At 41.6% G+C, this 17,867-nt stretch overlaps 4 protein-coding genes and 3 pseudogenes across 7 annotated transcripts; 3 read left to right on the top strand and 4 right to left on the bottom strand.

Annotated features, from left to right (window-relative positions):
• Positions 1 to 957: 957 nt before the first annotated feature.
• Positions 958 to 1,620, bottom strand: AT3G30240 (annotated as a pseudogene; the record flags this gene model as incomplete). The annotated part of the gene is made up of 2 exons: positions 958 to 1,158; positions 1,252 to 1,620.
• A 199-nt stretch (positions 1,621 to 1,819) lies between these two features.
• AT3G30235 (General transcription factor 2-related zinc finger protein) lies at positions 1,820 to 3,179 on the bottom strand (the record flags this gene model as incomplete). The annotated part of the gene is made up of 5 exons (NM_001161182.1): positions 1,820 to 1,928; positions 2,194 to 2,231; positions 2,298 to 2,462; positions 2,614 to 2,708; positions 3,080 to 3,179. 5 exons carry the CDS (start codon positions 3,177 to 3,179, stop codon positions 1,820 to 1,822), a joined length of 507 nt encoding a protein of 168 aa, NP_001154654.1.
• A 477-nt stretch (positions 3,180 to 3,656) lies between these two features.
• Positions 3,657 to 6,210, top strand: AT3G30230 (myosin heavy chain-like protein; the record flags this gene model as incomplete). Its single annotated transcript, NM_113922.1, has 5 exons — positions 3,657 to 4,111; positions 4,686 to 5,002; positions 5,153 to 5,280; positions 5,443 to 6,040; positions 6,125 to 6,210. The coding sequence occupies 5 exons, from the start codon at positions 3,657 to 3,659 to the stop codon at positions 6,208 to 6,210; spliced, it is 1,584 nt and encodes a 527-aa protein (NP_189642.1).
• A 327-nt stretch (positions 6,211 to 6,537) lies between these two features.
• AT3G30222 (uncharacterized protein) lies at positions 6,538 to 6,813 on the top strand (the record flags this gene model as incomplete). Its single annotated transcript, NM_001125268.1, has 1 exon — positions 6,538 to 6,813. One exon carries the CDS (start codon positions 6,538 to 6,540, stop codon positions 6,811 to 6,813), a length of 276 nt encoding a protein of 91 aa, NP_001118740.1.
• A 173-nt stretch (positions 6,814 to 6,986) lies between these two features.
• AT3G30220 (uncharacterized protein) lies at positions 6,987 to 7,579 on the top strand (the record flags this gene model as incomplete). The annotated part of the gene is made up of 3 exons (NM_113921.1): positions 6,987 to 7,145; positions 7,261 to 7,424; positions 7,465 to 7,579. 3 exons carry the CDS (start codon positions 6,987 to 6,989, stop codon positions 7,577 to 7,579), a joined length of 438 nt encoding a protein of 145 aa, NP_189641.1.
• A 1,082-nt stretch (positions 7,580 to 8,661) lies between these two features.
• On the bottom strand, positions 8,662 to 13,874 carry AT3G30219 (annotated as a pseudogene; the record flags this gene model as incomplete). Its single annotated transcript has 1 exon — positions 8,662 to 13,874.
• Positions 13,875 to 14,166: 292 nt separating this feature from the next.
• Positions 14,167 to 17,655, bottom strand: AT3G30218 (annotated as a pseudogene; the record flags this gene model as incomplete). The annotated part of the gene is made up of 1 exon: positions 14,167 to 17,655.
• Positions 17,656 to 17,867: the final 212 nt, after the last annotated feature.

Genomic DNA, 17,867 nt, shown 5'->3' with positions numbered 1-17,867 from the left:
CTTGGGTGACGTGAGATAGGTGATTGGATCTCATGTATTTCTTTGTTCAGGCTGGGCGAACTCGAGTGTTTCACTTGTAGGATATCAGTTATGTTTGTGCTTCGGTTGGTCAGTTCTTGGCAAGTTACGCTGCGCATTTCGAGGACCTCTGAAGTAAGATCACAAAAAGGATTCGCCAGTTTTCAGAAGCTGGGCTTAGTGGTATCGCAATATTCTTAATGAAACCGTCGTGTCCTCCTTGTTCGAACTTTTCTATGTCAAGTTGCAATCTTAAGAGGTGGCTTTTGACATGGTTGTTGTAGATGAGCTCCGATGAGTCGAAACCTATGAAGGTTGAGCTGCGTATTTACGGACTTTTGGAAGCAAGATTACAAATGTAATTACGAACTATTAGTGGTGGGCCTATTGTATCGTAAGATTACGAATGAGTTTGCCAAATTCTCTTAATTTGGAGTGAATTGGTGTTGGGTGATGAGATCGATGAAGGATCAAAAATTATTTGATGCTAGGATTACGCAGTCCTATGTTACGCACTTAGATGGTCTAAGATTGTTTTAACCTCATGTTAAGTGTGGACCTGTTGTAAGGTTATTCACTTAACTGGTTTGAGGCTATTCGGTTTTAATACCTAAAATTCAAAACTTTGCTGATAAGAAGCATGAAAAATAATTTCTGCGCTCGAGAGTTAATCTGCCTATGTACTAGTGAAGAGATACATAAACGGAAATCAAAAGGCAAGCGGACGAGCTGACACTTGTATCAGCGACATGCTAATAGTGTCCTATCTGACGGGAAAGGATCGGTTTAACCAACGAGCTGAAAGCCATGTATCTTAAAAAGTCAAATATGCCTTATATGCGAATTGGAAGCAAATGAGCTAAAAGGAGTTTCGGTGTAAAAAACTAGGTCCGCGAAGCAACGCATAGGCCTAGTTTTTTTGGCATTAAATGAGGTGCTTTATCCTTTAGACTCTGTGAATCTAAGGGCTAGGACGGCGGTCTCTTCTTCGGCTTTGGCGAAGTAGAGAGCCTTGTGGAGGGCATCATCTAATGTAACTGGTTGTCGGAGAGTGAGTTCCTCACAGAATCTTGAGGAAAACATTAATTCGTTGCGGAGGGCCGCTATGGCTACTTCCTCGTTCAGGTTCACAATTTTTGACTTGATTCCTTAGAACTTTTCGACGTAGGATCGTAGGGATTCGTTTTGGAGCTGAGTTAAGTCTCATTGGTCAGCCTGAGATGTTTTATTCACGATGAGCACCAAGTATTGCTTGAGGAAAGCAGCTGCGAGTTGATCGAAAGTAGCGATAGTGTTTCCTTCGACGCTTGTGAACGAATCTAGAGCATGGCCTACGAGGTTTTCTGCGAAAAAGCGATAGTGGCCTGCTTCGCTTTCCTCGTCTGCCAGGTACGCTAGTGTTATGGCTAGCCGGAAAGCTCTAAAATGAACCTTCGGGTCGGCCGTTCCATCGTACTCCGGGAAGCAGAGTCTCTCGGCGACTCGGATCCAAAAATGGGCAATTCTGTCCGTGAACGGGGCACGCTTTGTCATCTCTATTACTCGATCTATGTCGGGAGCGTTGCTCACAGCCAGGTGCATCCATGAGTGCATTTGAGCCATGTGCGTTTGACATTTGAGCCAGATATATAAAGAAACTACAACATATAAAATATCCAAAAAATGTTTTTTAATAAAAAATAACACCTTACAAAAACACCCTGCGATTTTTCATATCCTGAAATCTTTTCATCACACTTTCATTTGTAATAGTTTCAAATACTTCTTTCTTAACAAAACAAACTAAACAGTCGTTCAAAAATTAATCTCCAATCCGGTTGCGCCGATCTGTCTTCACAATCTTCATTGCTGAAAAACATCTCTCAACAGTAGCAGTAGCAACATGCAAAATCAAAATCAACTTCAAAAGCCTATAAACCAAAGGAAATGACATATGTTTCCGCATTTCAACCAACACACGAGCAAGTTTTTCAAGACTCTTTAAGTGAACAAATCTGTCATTACTTCGAACATTATCAATGTAAATCTCTAATTGTTGCTCAAGGCATATGCATTCTCCAGGACTAAAGTCGTATGGATAGAACGTAGATAACCTCATCAATTTTGAGTGGTCAAATTGAGAGAACGAATCGATAGGACGTAAAAAACAGCACAAATAAGCAATTCGGTGTTTACCTCATTAAAACGATAGTTAAACTCTTGAAGCTGTAAATCTAAAATTGCATATAAGCAATACACCTTGTAGTGATGCACATTTGATATCCCTGTTAGCAATTCACCTTGTAGTGATGCATATTTGTTATCCCTGTTTTCTTTCTTTGTTTCCTTGAGTCAACAAAATCTTCATCCATGTTAAGCTTTTCAATATCATGTTTCTCACAAAAAGAAGAGATTTTAATCATCAGAGAATTCCACCCATCAACCCTAAACTCCTGCAGCTTTCTCTTAGTTGATTTCACCAATGATATGGCATTCAATTTCTTCAATAATAGATTTGGCTAATTTTTCTGCAAAAAAATGCATAATATCTTTCTGAATCTTTGGAGATGTCATCTGATTGTTACCAGGAGCATTTTTTAACATCACCTTACTCACAACCTCGTCCTGGTCATCAGTATATTTCAAGAGTTCCAGAAAGTTACCTTTGTTAACAGATTCTTCTGTCTCATCGTGTCCACAAAAAGGTAATCCTTGTCGTAATAAGTGTCTAGAAGCATCAATGAAAGCATTCAACCTAATTTGATACTCATTTTTGGTGATATCATCTTTGTGGATGTCGGATTCGCACACTCAAGTATTTATTTATTTAGTGAGAAAGATTATTCTTGAGGACAAAAATTAAGTATAAAAAGCTATGGATTGCCAAAAGCTGTGAATTGATGAAAAATGCGTATAGTAAGTTTGCACAAAAATGCGTGTGTCTTTCATGGCTCTTGGCCCTACTACTAATACTCACAAATGATATTTAATTCTTAACTACACATAATTATTCTTTCTTAAATGTGTCCGTTTTGGCCTTCAAATTTATTGCTTAGACGTTCGAATTTGAATTGACTCTGACCTTCATGGGCCTCGCCCTTTAACCGATAAAGCCCAATCCGTCCTTGACTTCGACTTTGCCCCCACTTCGCGGTGTGATCACTTCGTCCGTAATCTGCCATTCTCCCAGGAATCTTACGGGCCTTACTCCTTGTGGGCTTACTTTTTATCTACGTGGCAATCTTTGGTAGGTCCCGGACTCTGGTGCGGAATATGACACCAACAATTAGCCCCCCAAGTCTTTCGAAGTGTTCTTCCAATTCGGAAGACTAATATCTTAATGGGCAAAGATTGAGCTAGATGACTTTCCGATTTCCTGCCAAAAGCTTGTTACTCCTTCGATTCCGGCAATGTCCATATTTATCCGTATGACATCTGTCACCATTATGACCGCATCTTAATTATTACTATTAAAGCGGGAAAATCCTTCCGCTTCCTCCACGACTCCCGAGGCGGTTTCATCATCACCACCAGCTTGCGTGAGGTAAATTCATTTACCTCTTTCTTACTTTTCCGCTTTTTCTTTAGAATAAAATTTCTCGCCTTTTTCTTCTGCCAACTTTCTCTTCTTCGAACGCTTAATTTTTTCACCTTCCTCGATGAATCCTGATACTGAAAGACCCGAATCCCCGTCTTTCGACGAGGGGGGTTCTAACAATGACATATGCACTCGCCTGAACGATATCGCCGGTCCACACTACACATCCATCTGTACCCTTCAATCCCTCGAACGACTAAAAGATCTCTACCAGATTCTGCCTGAGATTATGGCGGAATCAGAGATGCATGGCCCCTTTGAGTCCCCGGAAGACCCTCGCCCTGGTTATTTATGCGTTTACAAGATCTATTTCAAGGGCTGCGGGTTGACCTTCCCTCTTCCCAAGGCCTTGGTCTGTTACTTAGATGCTCTTATAATTGCTCTACCCCAACTAACCCCCAACCTCCTCCGAACTATCTTTGGGATCATAACTATTGCGGCGGAAGCCGGATTCGTTATCGGGGTCCCTGAACTGAACGAGCTTCTCACCATGAGAAGTTCATCAAAGAAAAATGGGTATTTCTCGGCATACCCGAATGCTAACAGGAACCATCTCGCATCTCCTGAACAAGGATAAAAACTGGCATCATCCTTGGTTTTTGATTAAGAAAACCCTTGCTTCAATCAAAAATCTGTTCCATGCACTCCCATCTAAGTGGTTTGCAAAGCCCGATAGAAATTAGGTAATATACACCTTCTTTATTTATCTTTATTGCTACTGACCAAATCCATTGTCTCGCTTCGCAGATTTCATCGCTCAAACTTTCCCGACCAAAATATTCATCGAATTCTTGAAAATCGTCCTTGAAGGGGATACCTTTTGGAACTCCTTCACTCTTGATCGGTTTATAGAAGCTAATCGCAAACTCATAATGAATCCATCCGGATAGAACCTTCCACTGCCTCCCCCTTTACCTCAAGGAACATCAGCTCGGGCCCTTGCTTCCCGGCGCATGATGCTATCCAAACCGATGGCCGAGGACTGTGAGGAAAATAAGACATTCCTCATGTCCGTCATCGTTTAAAAGGAGTATAGTAGGACCCTGTTAGTCGGTAGTGCTGAGGGGGCCGAATCTGCTGACGCTTTTAGATCAACTCCATGTCCTGAACGTCGTGGTGGCTGTTCGCCTCGGAGAAACTTATCTCCCCATCGCAACTCTCCTCGTTACTCTCCCCGAAATAGACTGAGTAGCAAACCAGTTGCTGACTTAATTCGCAAGAAGAGAGACAGATCAGCCCGAGGTAACTCTTCCCCACGGAGAGAGAAATCAAAGGCTCGGACAGACCGTTCCCCTAGGTTATCTCTTCCACCTCGATCGATGGGTCCTCCCCTTCCTGTGGTCACATCTCCCCCTCCTCGACTTAGTGGCGAGAAGACTGACCGAGGTGTGACTCCTCGACAGGAAGGTTCTAAGTCACGAGATACTCCTCCAAAGTCAAAGAATCGTTCTTGTTTCTCAAGCCAAGTCGCTTTCATGTTTGGTAAACAAGTTTCCTTTTCTAACTTCTGCGTTGTTCGCGGCCTGAATAACCCTTGATCCCTTCTCTCTTTTTCAGCTATGGAAACAGAGGGTAACGTTTTCCGATGTTTCAAGACCCAAAAGGACGCGATCTTGCCGAACTTTGATAGATGGCGTCCTACAATCCACAAACGCTTTTTACTTCATGCCTACCATTCATCTCAGGTTAGTTTCATTTCTATTTTTCTAATCGTGATATTCCTTTATGTACTAACTTGCTTTTCCGGATTTTATACTCGATGCCAAGCAAACAGCGAACTCAACGACATGGTTGAGCACTATGAAGGACTGCTGCTTAGTAGGGAGCAAGACATCTGCACCTGGAAGGGCAAGTTTTCTTCCCTTGAGGCTGACCTCCGCTCCCTTTCTGATTCCAAACAAAAGTTGGAGGATCAAGTTGACCTTTTCTCTACCGAACTCAAGAAATCAAACGCCGAATTGCAAGATCAGTATCGCAGACATGACAAACTCCAAGATGAACTCTCAGTTGCCCGAGGCAGGCTTTCTGAATCCAAATCGGCCGCCTACACCTTGAACAACCAGTTCACCAAACTCGAGGCGAAGTACAAAGCCATCACCAAACTTCGAGATGCTGAGTTGGCTAAGTCAGCGGCTAAAGCCAGAAATGAGGTGAAGGGTCGCGGGATGGAGTTGATTCAAGGGGCCATTCTTTTCATTCAAACCGAGCAGGCACGTTCAGAACTAGAATCTGATATCAAGGAGCATGAAAGCAACCTACTCTTACTAGACCAAATCCACAAAGATGATTTCTCTGAGGAGCAAGAAAGGTCCGATTTGAAAGCCGTTCTATACGAGAAACGTATTCGCCTTGCTGCTCTTCCCGCTTCATCCTTCAACCCTCAGCACTTCGAGGAGTTCTTTACCCAATCACCCCCCTTGGGTGAATCGGGTTTAAATTGGGCTGGTAAACTTTCATACTTAAAGCTTATCATATATCGGTTTCTTTTATATATATATCTTTTTGACTGATTTGAACTGTTCTCCTCAGGATCAAGTGAGCCCGTTGATACTGCCGCACCCGAGGTGCCTGCTACATCGATAGGGATTGTTGAACCTGATCCTGCTTTGCCTTAAGCTCCTTCGATCGTGGATAGTGAGACGGTGATCATCCCAGATGATGAAGGTGATGCCGGCCATGAACCGGGAGCCTCTTCTGAGCAAGTCCCTACCGTCGAACCGAATGAAACCGAGCCGGTTGATGTTGAGCTCGAGATGGCTACGGATTCATAGTGGCTGCGTCCACTTAAATTTGGGGTTTGTCCCAAACATTTAAGAATTTGAAATTTAATATTCGGATAATTATGTTTTTGCCTAAAGAGGCTTTTTTTTTGTTTGAACAAGATTTTGCCTGAGCAGGCTTTTAAACCTTTTCCACTATAACCCTTTGAGGGTATTGCTAAGATGGAATGCGGGTTTGCAAAGTCCGCATTAGGTATTTTTGACCATGTGGTTAAGTTTCAAGATTTCTCGGCTTATTCGGCCTTTCTCTTAGTTAGTGAGAACGGAGCTCGTTTTCAACGTGAATTCCCCAACTCGGGTTTAGTCAATTCAGTAAACTTGTTGGGTTTGGGCCTTAACTGTTTTACTTTGTATTTAATGGGCTTTTTGTCTTTAATGCGACGGTTGCCATTTTCCTTCCCATTCCTCGAGACACAGGAAAAAACTTCACGCCTTTGAAACAATAATTGCCTTTTTTCGATTTCCAAAAATGGTTTAAACCATTCGGACATACCATAATTATTGAATTTTTTGTTGCAAGACAAAACCTAACCCTCTATAAAATAAGAGTTCAGATGCCGCTGAATTTTCCAAGTATGATTTCATAAATTTACTTGGTAAACACTACAAGAATGGAAAACGACGGAGCCTCCACCGTCTGTCCTCTCGACCTTGGCAGTCAAATGTTTTTATCCGGCGATGGTTTTGAACCGGCCAGTGTCCTCTTTCCCCACGCTGCTTTTCACTTTCCTCCAAAAGACAAAAAGGAGGCGTACGATTTCATGGACAAGGTCGGGATTCACTCTTCCTTCCTTTATTAAACTTCTTCCTCTTCCTCTTTTTATGCTAAACAATTTTCCGGGCTACGTTGTCGACAAACATCACCGCTTGTGCGATGAGAGGCAGCGTTTAGGCCTCAAGAGTTTGCCTCTTGAGGCCCGCATCGCTCGAGTGGAGAGGAAGGTGAGGGCCATGGAGAGTGATCATTTCCAATCGAATTGGAGGAAGGTGCGTGGCCAGGATCCCGACTATGCTTCGGATTTACCTCCATGCCCGTGGTCAAGTCCAAGGTCCCGTAAACGCTCCCGTCGAGGTGGTCCCGTCCGACAGCGAGGAGGACGACGAGGAAGAGGATAGCAACCACTGGAAGCGTGTCAAGAATGAACCCGAGGTGGATGATAAAAATGAAGCATCCACTTCGAACGCTGATCCGGCGATGAAGTAGCCTATTCTTGAGTCTCTTCCATAAATGTTCCCGAACTCGTTACTTATTATTTTATTTTATTTTATTTGAACCTGCTATGGGCTCCGGCCCATATTATTTTATGGAAACTTTGCTACTTTCCTTAATCTCGAAATATTCGTTTTGGAGATATGTTTTAAATGCAGGGCTGACTGGAAGGCTTAAGTCTTTCCGTGAAACACTCTGGTCTCAAATGGAATTGCAATCCTCAAGGGATACAAAGTCCCTATAAATTACAACCCCTCTTTCCGTGAATCACTCCGGTCTCAAATGGAATTGCGATCCTCAAGGGATACAAAGTCCCTATAAATTATGACTCCAAATTTACCTTATTTTTCATCACAACTTTCTTTTCCTTTTGCAACTATGGAGTTTAACCTTCGATGCTCGGAGTACATGCCAGACTTTTGCATGGTCAGAATGATGGACGAAGACATCCCAAACGTGCTGGGGAGAGGGCCTTCTCCACCTCGTGGCTTCTTCCGGTCCTAAATCCGAGCTCCATGTGCACTGATCAAAGGCCTTTCAGATTGAAATCAAGAAATCGCGATGGCTTTCATCAAAGCTCTTGCAGTTCAGCACCAAAAGCGTTCGTTGGAAAAAAGGAAGCTTCGAAAAAAGATTAATCGAATGTTACGTAGGGTCACCGCGATATCAAGGGAGCTTCACACCCTCAACTCTCACCCCAGTGACTGGATCGAGCTCGAAATCTCCGAATTCGCTCGCATCCCGAATTGTATGATGTTGATCCTTGACCTCGCTGGTCAAGGAGTCCAAGTGTTCTCTACGTCGAGAAAGGTTTCCTATCTCGAAATGCGGGCGTGGTGAAACTTGTCTTTTTTGCTTATTGCTTGAATAAACATCGTTTTGTTTCCTGTACTTGCATGTTCGCATAGTCGAACTTTTCTTTGCTTTGTTTGTTCGCACAATCAAACTCCTTTCCCTTTTAATGAATCAAACAAATTTGATTAGAAGCTGAACTCGTTTCCAAGCTGCGTACGTACCCATTTCGGGATCAAGCCATACCGTAGTTCATGTACATAACAAAAAATGCGTGTTACTTAAACATAAAACTTCTTTAAATTCACCACATTCCATGGACATTGGACTGGCCTGTCTTCTAAATCTTTTAACCTGTAAACACCATTGTGAACCACTTCGGTAACAATGTAAGGTCCTTCCCAATTAATACCGAGCTTGCCTGCTCCTTTTTCCTTCTTATTGTCAAAAACACGGTTTAGCACAAAATCGCCTACAAAGAAAGGCCTGCTTTTGACTTAGGTATTGTAATACCGAGGTGCTGCTTGCTGGTAATTTTAAATTCAGATTGAGGCTTGATCTCGCCTTTCATTGATAGTATCTATCGAATCATCGAGCATTGCAGAGTTTTCCTCTATTCGGCAAAGTCCAGGCATTTTGAGCTCAGTCGGAACCAATGCCTCCATCATGTATACCAAAGAAAATGGAGTTTCCCCAGTAGAACGCCTAGTAGTTGTGCGGTAAGCCCATAAAACGGGTTGGAGCTCGTCGCTTTTTTAGATTGTTTAGGATTGTCTTGTTCGCGGCTTCGGCTTGACCATTTCCTTGCCGGTACCGTGGAGTAGAGTAACTAACTTTGATTCCCCAATCTGAATAGAAAGCTTCGAATTCGTGTGAAATTAATTGTGGTCTATTGTCTGTAACTATCTCGTATGGGACACCGTGTCGACATATAATGTTTTTCCAAATGAAAGTTTTTACCATCGAGTCCTTGATGCTCACGTATGCTTCGGCCTTAATCCATTTCGAGAAGTAGTCAGTTAAGACCAAAAGATATTGCACACCTCGGGTTGACCTGTGCAATGGTCCAATGATATCCATCGACCACCTCATAAACAGGTATGGGGCAGAAATGGAGGAGAATAACTCCGACGGTTGGTGGTTAGAGGTGCATGAAGTTGGCAACGTTTACACCGCTGGGAGTACTTAACACAATCCGTGATCAGAGTGGGCCAATAATTTCCCATTCTTTTAATCTTAAAAGCCATGGCCCTTCCTGACAAATAACTACCACACAAACCTTCATGCACTTCGCTCATGACAATTTCGACTTCGGGTCCATAGATGCATAATAGGTAAGGGTCGCTGACACCTCGTCTATACAACGCGTCTTTTGATAAACAAAATTTCGCGCTAACGATTCTCATTTTTCTGGTTTGCCACTTATTTTTGGGAGCTCGCCTGTCACAATGTAATGTTTTATTGGCTCCCTCCAATCAGCCCCCCAATCTTTAGCCGAAATTTGGTCGATCTCGTAGAATATCCGTGGTTCCGGTTTGGGATGCTCATTTGGTTCAAGAATATCCTCCTAGATTAGTGGCTCGGTTTCTATAACTGTTTCTGGAACTACGTCTACTGTCAGATTGACATGCTCTGCGCTACTGTTTTCTTTTGACACGTTGGGCTCGGGTATGGTTGAACCCTTTGACTTTCTTCGTTTGACAGGTGGCAATTCTATCTCAGGTTCTCCATGATCACGTGCCGTAGCTCGGGACCTTGTAATGACGGGTGTTTCTTTCTCCTCTTTAATGCTCCGTTCTGAAATACATTCCACCGGGATGACTCTTTTTACCTCAGGATCCGACGTTGATGCTTGCGCAGCAAGTGCATCCCAATCGTATTTTCTCTTCGCGGTATGCGAATGAGTTCAAATTTTTTGAAGTTCTTAGCCAAATCTTTCACTACTTTGAGGTATACTTCCATTCTTGAATATTTGGCTTCATAATCTCCATTGAACTTGTTAACAACTAGTTGCGAATCACAATAAGCAATCACTTCTTCGGCTCCAATTCCTTGTGCTAGCCTCAGTCCGGTGATTAGAGCTTCATACTCTGCCTCGTTGTTAGAAGCACTAAATAATAAACGGAATGATTGTTCAAGAATTTCCAATGTTGGAGATTCCAACTTTATTCCCACTCCGGATCCTTGTTTTGATTTAAAATCCATATACATGCAACTTCCAAGTTTGATTATCTGGTTGTTCTAGTGTGCTAAGCACTGGTAATTCGGTCAAGAAATCTGCCAAAACTTGGGCCTTCATGGCGACTCGGCTCTTGTACTCTATATCATACTCACTTAACTCCACTGTCCACTTCGCCAATCTTCCGGACTGACTTGGAGTATGAAGAATTGTTCGAAGTGGCTGGTTGGTTAACACTTCGATTGGATGAGACTGGAAATATGGACGCAGCTTCCGGGCATAGGTTACCACCGCAAGTGCGAGTTTTTCTATCATTGTGTACTTGGTCTCTGGATCTGTCTTAGACTTACTTATGTAGTAAATCGGTTTTTATTCGCCACGATCCCCCTGTATCAAGACTCCGCTAACTGCATGGTTTGACACCAAAACATATAAATAGAGCTTTTCATCCACTTCCGGTTTGGACAATACGGGTGGAGTGATTAGGTACGCCTTAAGCTGTCCAAATGCTTCTTCACATTTCTCATCCCAAAGAAATTCTTTGTTTCTTTTTAGAATTTGGTAAAAAGGCAAAGATTTATCTGTTGATCTTGAAATAAAACGGTTCAAAGCTGCAATCCGGCCAGTTAACCGATGTACTTCAAGGCATTGATTTGGTTCGGATTGGCTTCAATTTCCCTTTTGGTCACAATACAACCAAGGAACTCTCCGGATGGGACTCCGAACGTGCACTTCGTCGGCTTTAGCTTCATTTGGTATTGATTGAGAATCTCAAAACATTCTTCTAAATGCTTAACGTGGTCCTCTTTCTTTAACGACTTGACTGACATATCATCTATGTAAACTTCCATCGTCTTCCCAAGATGCTCGTGGAACATTTTGTTGACCAATTGTTGATAAGTAGCTCCTGCATTTTTTAAACCAAAAGGCATTACCTTGTAACAATAAATACCTCTATCCGTGATAAATGACGTCTTATCTTGATCTTCGGGATTCATCATTATTTGATTATAACCTGAGAAAGCGTCCATGAAAGTTAGTAACTCGTCCAAAGTGGTTGATTCCACAAGGCGATCTACATGCGGAAGCGGGAAACTGTCCTTCGGGAAAGATTTATTGAGGTTTGTGAAGTTGATGCATACCCTGTCCTTTCCATTCTTTTTTTTTACCACGACAGTGTTTGCCACCCAATTCGGGTATTGCACCTCCCTTATAGATCCTATCTGTAAAAGCTTGTCCACTTTGTCATTTACCACCTTTGCTCGTTCCACTCTGAGTTTTCTTCTTTTTTGTTTTACAGGTTTGAAGCTTGGATTCACGTTTAGCTCGTGGCAGATTATGCTTGGATCTATGCCAAGCATATCCGTTGCTGACCACGAAAGCGACGCTTTATTTTTCTTCAAAAGCTCTATTATGGCCTCTTTTATTTCCCCGGTTAGAGTAGCTCCAATTCGAAGATTCCAATCTTGTTTGTCCTCCTCTAACATAACTTCGATCACGAGATCATCCACTTTCTACCCACTAGAAAATCTTGGGATTATTCCTTTCTTCGCGGGCTTTGTTAATTGCTATTGGATCTTCAAACGGTGGCTAGCCATATAACATGTCCGCGAAGCTTCTTGATCTCCTCGAATTGTTTCTACTCCGCTTGGAGTTGGAAATTTGATGCATTGATGATACGTAAAGGGGATCGCCTTCATTTGATAAATCCAAGGAGTCCCGAGGATGATGTTGTAAGCTGCCGGTTTATCAAAAACGACAAAGTCCACAATCTTCGACATTTTTCCAGCTAGAACTGGTAGCTTGATTGTTCTAAGAGACATGGTTGAACCGCTTGTGAAAGCCACCAAAGGGGATGGAGGTCCCACTATGTCTACCCGACTAATTCCCATTCTTTCCAAAGTACCTAGAAAGATTAAATCAACCGAACTAACCGTATCGACGAGAATTCTTGAGACTTCAAAGTTAGCCACGTCCAGTGTAATGACTAGAGCGTCATCATGAGGTCTTTCAAGGTGTCGCGTTTCTTTCCCGTCAAATGATATTGAAGCGCCTTGGTAGTTAACTTCTTCACTCAAACTTGATTTAAGTAGAACATTTCGCCTATGCTTTTTGATTGCACTAATAGAATCTCGGCAAAGTTTGGAGCCTCCAAGGATTACATTGATCTTCCCCTTCGAACTCCTTGGTTCTTCTTCATTGGTCAACCTTGGCCTTTTTGAATTTTGAACTTCGGAGTTATCCCTAGCTTCGTGATATTTCTTCACGAAATCGTCTATGTTGAATTTGGAAAGATCTTCGCTGGCCCATAGTTCAGCGAGATGCCTTTTGAGGACACTACAATCTTTGGTTAGAGGTCTGATTACCATATGTATGTCGCAGTATAGACTTTCATCTCGGACCCAGGTGTTTGACTTTCCTTTTCCTTGGAACTGCTTCCAGACGTTATTGTTAAAAGGTTGCAATCCAAACTTCCTTGGCCCTTGGTTTTCCCTGGGCTCGAATTTCTTGGCAGGAAAAGTAACCGCCGGTTTTGCTGGCTCATTCCATTTTGCAAAACTTTCTTTTTCGTCTTCTACTTCCGTCCAGTTGTTTGCTCGAAAAAGTGCATCTTGAATTGTGTCCGGCTTGTGTAGTATTAGATCCTTTTAAAATTTTGAATCATGCCACAAGCCTTTTCGTAGGGCAGACAAAGCCGATTGTTGCGAAATCCTTGGAAGCTTTGAAAGTACACCCTTGAATTTGGTCATAAAAATCCAAAATGACTCATTCGGCCCTTGTGACAAATTCCAAACATCGGTGTCCGAAATGCTCTTATCCATAAGAATGAAGTATTGTTTCAAAAACACGGCTGACAATTCGTTGAAGTTACTGATTGAACGTGGCTCTAATTAGGTGAACCACATCAGCGCTTGTCCACAAAGATTCTCAGAAAAGAGCTTGGAGTACCCCGCGTCTTCCTCAGCTTCATCCAAGTCAACTCCTCCTGCGGCGATTAACCCGTCATTTTCAACCCCCAAATTAGTCTCAAATCAGTCGCAAACCAAGGTTTTACGACTATATAACGACTGAAAAAATTGTCGCTAAAAAACGGTCGCTAAATAAATTAGTCACAACAGGGTCGCTTATTTACGACTATTATCTGAAAGCAGTTTTCAGTCGCACATAAGCGACCGGTATGTGACTACTTTAGAAAGTTGTAGATATCCGACTAAAAAGCAACGCCGCTTACTTAAGACAGTTTTGAGACAAAAATTGTCGGTCTCAAGTGATTTGGGACTCTTTGTTCTACTGTCTGTTACCAATCTCCTAAACCTGATTAGATTTTGAATTGAGAAGCTATTAGTAGTAAATAAAGAGGATTAAAAACATGAAACAAGTTAACATTCATAAAATCATTCACTCATACATTATATTATCATCCTAAATAGTTTTCAACAAAAGACAAAGTTTTTCAAAAATTCATTAGAAAATCAAGTTCAATGGTTAGAAGAAGTATCAGACAAAGTAGCTGAAGTGGAGGCTAATGGAGTGGTGCCTAATCCGGTGTCTTCTGGGGTGCATGTGGTGGTTGAAAATGTGCTTGGAGCTGGCTTGTTTAGCTGGGTGCCTGTGGTGGTTGGTGGGAGGGGTGGTTCGGGTTCTATAGAATCAGTAGGCAAAAATGCAGCCAACTTAGGATCTTTTTCCTTCATGAAGAGGAGAAGCTTCTCCATCCGAGATTGATATTGCTAGTGATCCTCATCACGTTTTGCATTTTGAGCTTCATGTTCTGATATCTTCTTCTGCAGCTGATCTTGAAGATCCACAATGGTTGATGTAGAAGAGCTCGCATAACACTCGTTCTTTTTTCTTTTGTTCAGCGTCTCCACAAGCGATCCAAGGCCATAAGGGTTGCCTTTGCCATCTATATGAGTACACTAAAACAAGAAGACAAAGGCACAAATAAAATGAATTAAATCATGAGAACCAAAAAAAGAGAATCATCATTACTCTAAGCATTTATCACTCATCAAACAAAGAGTAAGACAATCATAATTTCCAAGCAAACAAAGACAAGCATTCTAAGTAAATAAAAACAGAAATTAATAACCTTAAGAAAGATCTCATTCTTCTCTTCAAGGCTGAGTGTACGCTGAGTTGAATGCTGAGAGGAATTGTCAGAAGTTTGAGGACCATCCCGATCTATTTCAGACATCCTCTCTTCAAGGCTCTGCGCATACGCCTCACCAACTTGTTGAGATTTTTGATCCACAAAAGATCCATCAGCCCTAGTATGTGTTGCAATAAACACTTCTCCAAATGTGACAGGTCACTTCAAACGTTCCTCCTACAATGAAAATAAAAGAGATTAAAATCATATAAGCAACATTAGATAATCTGTTAAGTGAATCATTTGGATAAAAAGAGAAATATTACCATCTCTTGATGAACTTGCACAAATGATTTCTGACCAGCTACATGTTTGTGCACTCCAAGACCTCCACGAGTAGAGTTTCTACAATGTGAAGCATTCTCACTTCTCTCAATAGCATCTCCAGTGTTCCAATGCTCCCACATCCGACCCCAAAGTTTATCTCGAATCCACGGTGGTTGTGAACCACTCTTCTTTGCTTGACTGACAATCCCTTTCATACGCTTCTTGGCTATAACCAAGAATCCTTCTTTAACAAGCTCAGTAATCCCACTATCCCAATTATACTTCCGCTACAAAACAAGTAGTTAAGTTAGCAAAGATACTTCATATATACAATAACATAATGAAAGGTTTATAAGATAGTACCGCAAAATTCCTAAAGTATCTCTCTTGAATGTGTATTGGTGTAACCTTCCAACTGAAGTAAGGCCCATCAAACTTCCTCCGAAATATTCCAGCAATCACTCTAGACAGCTTCCCCTTGTGCCGGTTAAACCTGTAACAAAAGACACAATATTAAGTTGATATCACATTAGACAATGGAAAAATAACTCGTAAGTATACAAACTACAAAGACTTTAGTTGATGCAACTGATATATCCCTATTTTCACTAATTTGATCTATGTTTTAGGTATATGATTTTGAGTCTTTATGTTATTTCTCGAGTCTTTTTAGTGTCTTTTCAGGTGTATTATACAGTGGGACAACAATGGAGATAAGGAGACATTTTGGAGCAAAAGCTAAGGAAAAGGAAGCTAAGGACGATTTTCAGTCCCAAATTCAAAGGAGTGTCGATCGACACACTCTTGGTGTCGATCGACACCAGTTTTGGCCCAGCAAAGTCCAAGACGCTTTCAAGTTTATAGAAGAAGAAATTTGCCCCAGAGGACTTCCCTATTTGCATTATTAGTCCCTGGACGTTTTATAGGGTTTATATACATTGTTTTAGACTTTAGTTTCTTATTATCAAGCTTTTTGCAAATCCCTATTTTCAGAGACATAAGCTATTCATCATTTGTTCTTCAGAGATTGAATTCAGTTCTTAATACAGTGAAGGGATCCTTTCTTTCCCTTATATGTATTGCTGTGTTTATGCTTTCTTATTCAATCATGTTGTTTGTTTCATTCAATATGTTTGAGTACTCTGCTTGTTAGGAATATAGTTTCTCATTAGGGATTCATATGGTTTAGTAGATTGCCCCTTTGCTAGGTTATCGGTAGAATTCTTCATCTTTGATTATGTTTAATGGTAGATCTAGAGTAATTAACTAGATTTTGAATCCAGACAATAGATATGCCCACCATAGGTATTTGTAGTTGGATCTATTATTTGATGAGCCTGGTTTATAGGTGTGTAATAAAAATCGGCTTATCTACTAAGGTGAACAATCAAACTTGATAAGAATGCATATTTAGGTTAATAATCTCTCGGCTTCTCCGGTTATTCTTAGCTATAGATATAGGGAGTTTCGCGGAACACCACCGGTTATTCCATAATTAGAGTTTGAGTTTAAGAATGGTTCGATAACAACCTAGCTTTCATTAGATCTACTAACCAATAGTATCCTGAGAATACCCTGTTCCTAGCTCTTTATTTAATCATTTACCACACAATCAATCTGCTGTCTTTTTACTTTGCTCTCATTTTATTTCAATCATCACCTACTAGCTTAATCTCGACATTCAACTCATTGTTTGAACAAAAGAACTTTGTGAATTCGATCCTTAAATACTGCAACTGATCTCTTATTTGAGAGAGTAGTTCTTAGGGTAATTTGAACGTTATCAGCAACCAACAGAGAATTAACAACTTAATTAAAAACGCTCTCAAAACAGATGGTCATTCACAAACACAACCGCTTACTAAGCTCAATCACCAACTCAAAATAATATCCATACAAACACAACCGGTTACTAAGCTCAATCACAAACTCAAAATGATATCTATAAAAACACAACCGGTTACTAAGCTCAATCACCAACTCAAAATGATATCTAAAAAAGGTGAAAAGATAGAGATTACCAGAGAGTCTCGACCCCAGGGATAGGCTTTTCAGACAGAAGTGGAAGCTGTTGTCGACCTGGAAGGGCTAGTAAAGAATCCAACAGATCTTGATAGTCGACATTAGGGTCTTCTTCTTCGGGGGAATTAGGGTCTTCTTCTTCTTCCTTGTCTTCTTCCCCATCTTCTTCCCAATCTTCTACCCCATCTTCCTCTTCATGATTATTAGTGTTTTGTTGCTCCGTTTGACGAGGCTGTTGTTGAAGACCCGAAGATTGATGTTGCCGAGCAGGAGCCTTTTGTTGACGAGTAGGAGGCTGTTGTTGGCTCGTAGGAGCCTGACGTTGACGAGTAGGAGGCAGATTGCGATGAACGGGAGGCGGTTGTTGAGAACCAGAGATCAAGGGTTAACAAGAATTAGTCGGGGTTAGTGTTGTTTGGGGTGGCGTTGTCTTTGGTACAATAGCCGGCAGATACTATGAAGATAGGCTCCTATGGTATTCTGTAGCAGAATGTGTCGCCAAATTAGGGTCGACGAGTGAGAAGAGGCTCCGTGACAACTCGAACCTAACACTGGATTTTTACCCTGGAAGACTCGGACTTCAGTTGACGATTCGCGGCCTCGACCTCTACCTCTACCTCTATCTCTACCTGATTTTCCCTTACCACTAGCAGCCATAACGAATGAAGAAACCCTAGATCTAGAAATGGTGAAATTAGAAAGCGAAGGGGTTGAATTGAAACAGAGAAGAGAATCTAAATCTAGAAACCCTAGATCTACACAATAAAAACAAGAAATCGAGTTGAAGAAGAGGAGAGAGGTGAGAGCGTTTAACCGCAGAACTGTAAAGAGATTGAAAGAGAAGAAGAAGAAACGATAAAAACAAGAAA

The sequence above is a fragment of the Arabidopsis thaliana genome, chromosome 3 (genome assembly GCF_000001735.4).
Source record: "Arabidopsis thaliana chromosome 3, partial sequence".
Classification (NCBI taxonomy): domain Eukaryota; kingdom Viridiplantae; phylum Streptophyta; class Magnoliopsida; order Brassicales; family Brassicaceae; genus Arabidopsis; species Arabidopsis thaliana.
The sequence above is the reverse complement of the archived record's forward strand: the minus strand, read 5'-3'. Positions and strand labels throughout refer to the sequence as shown.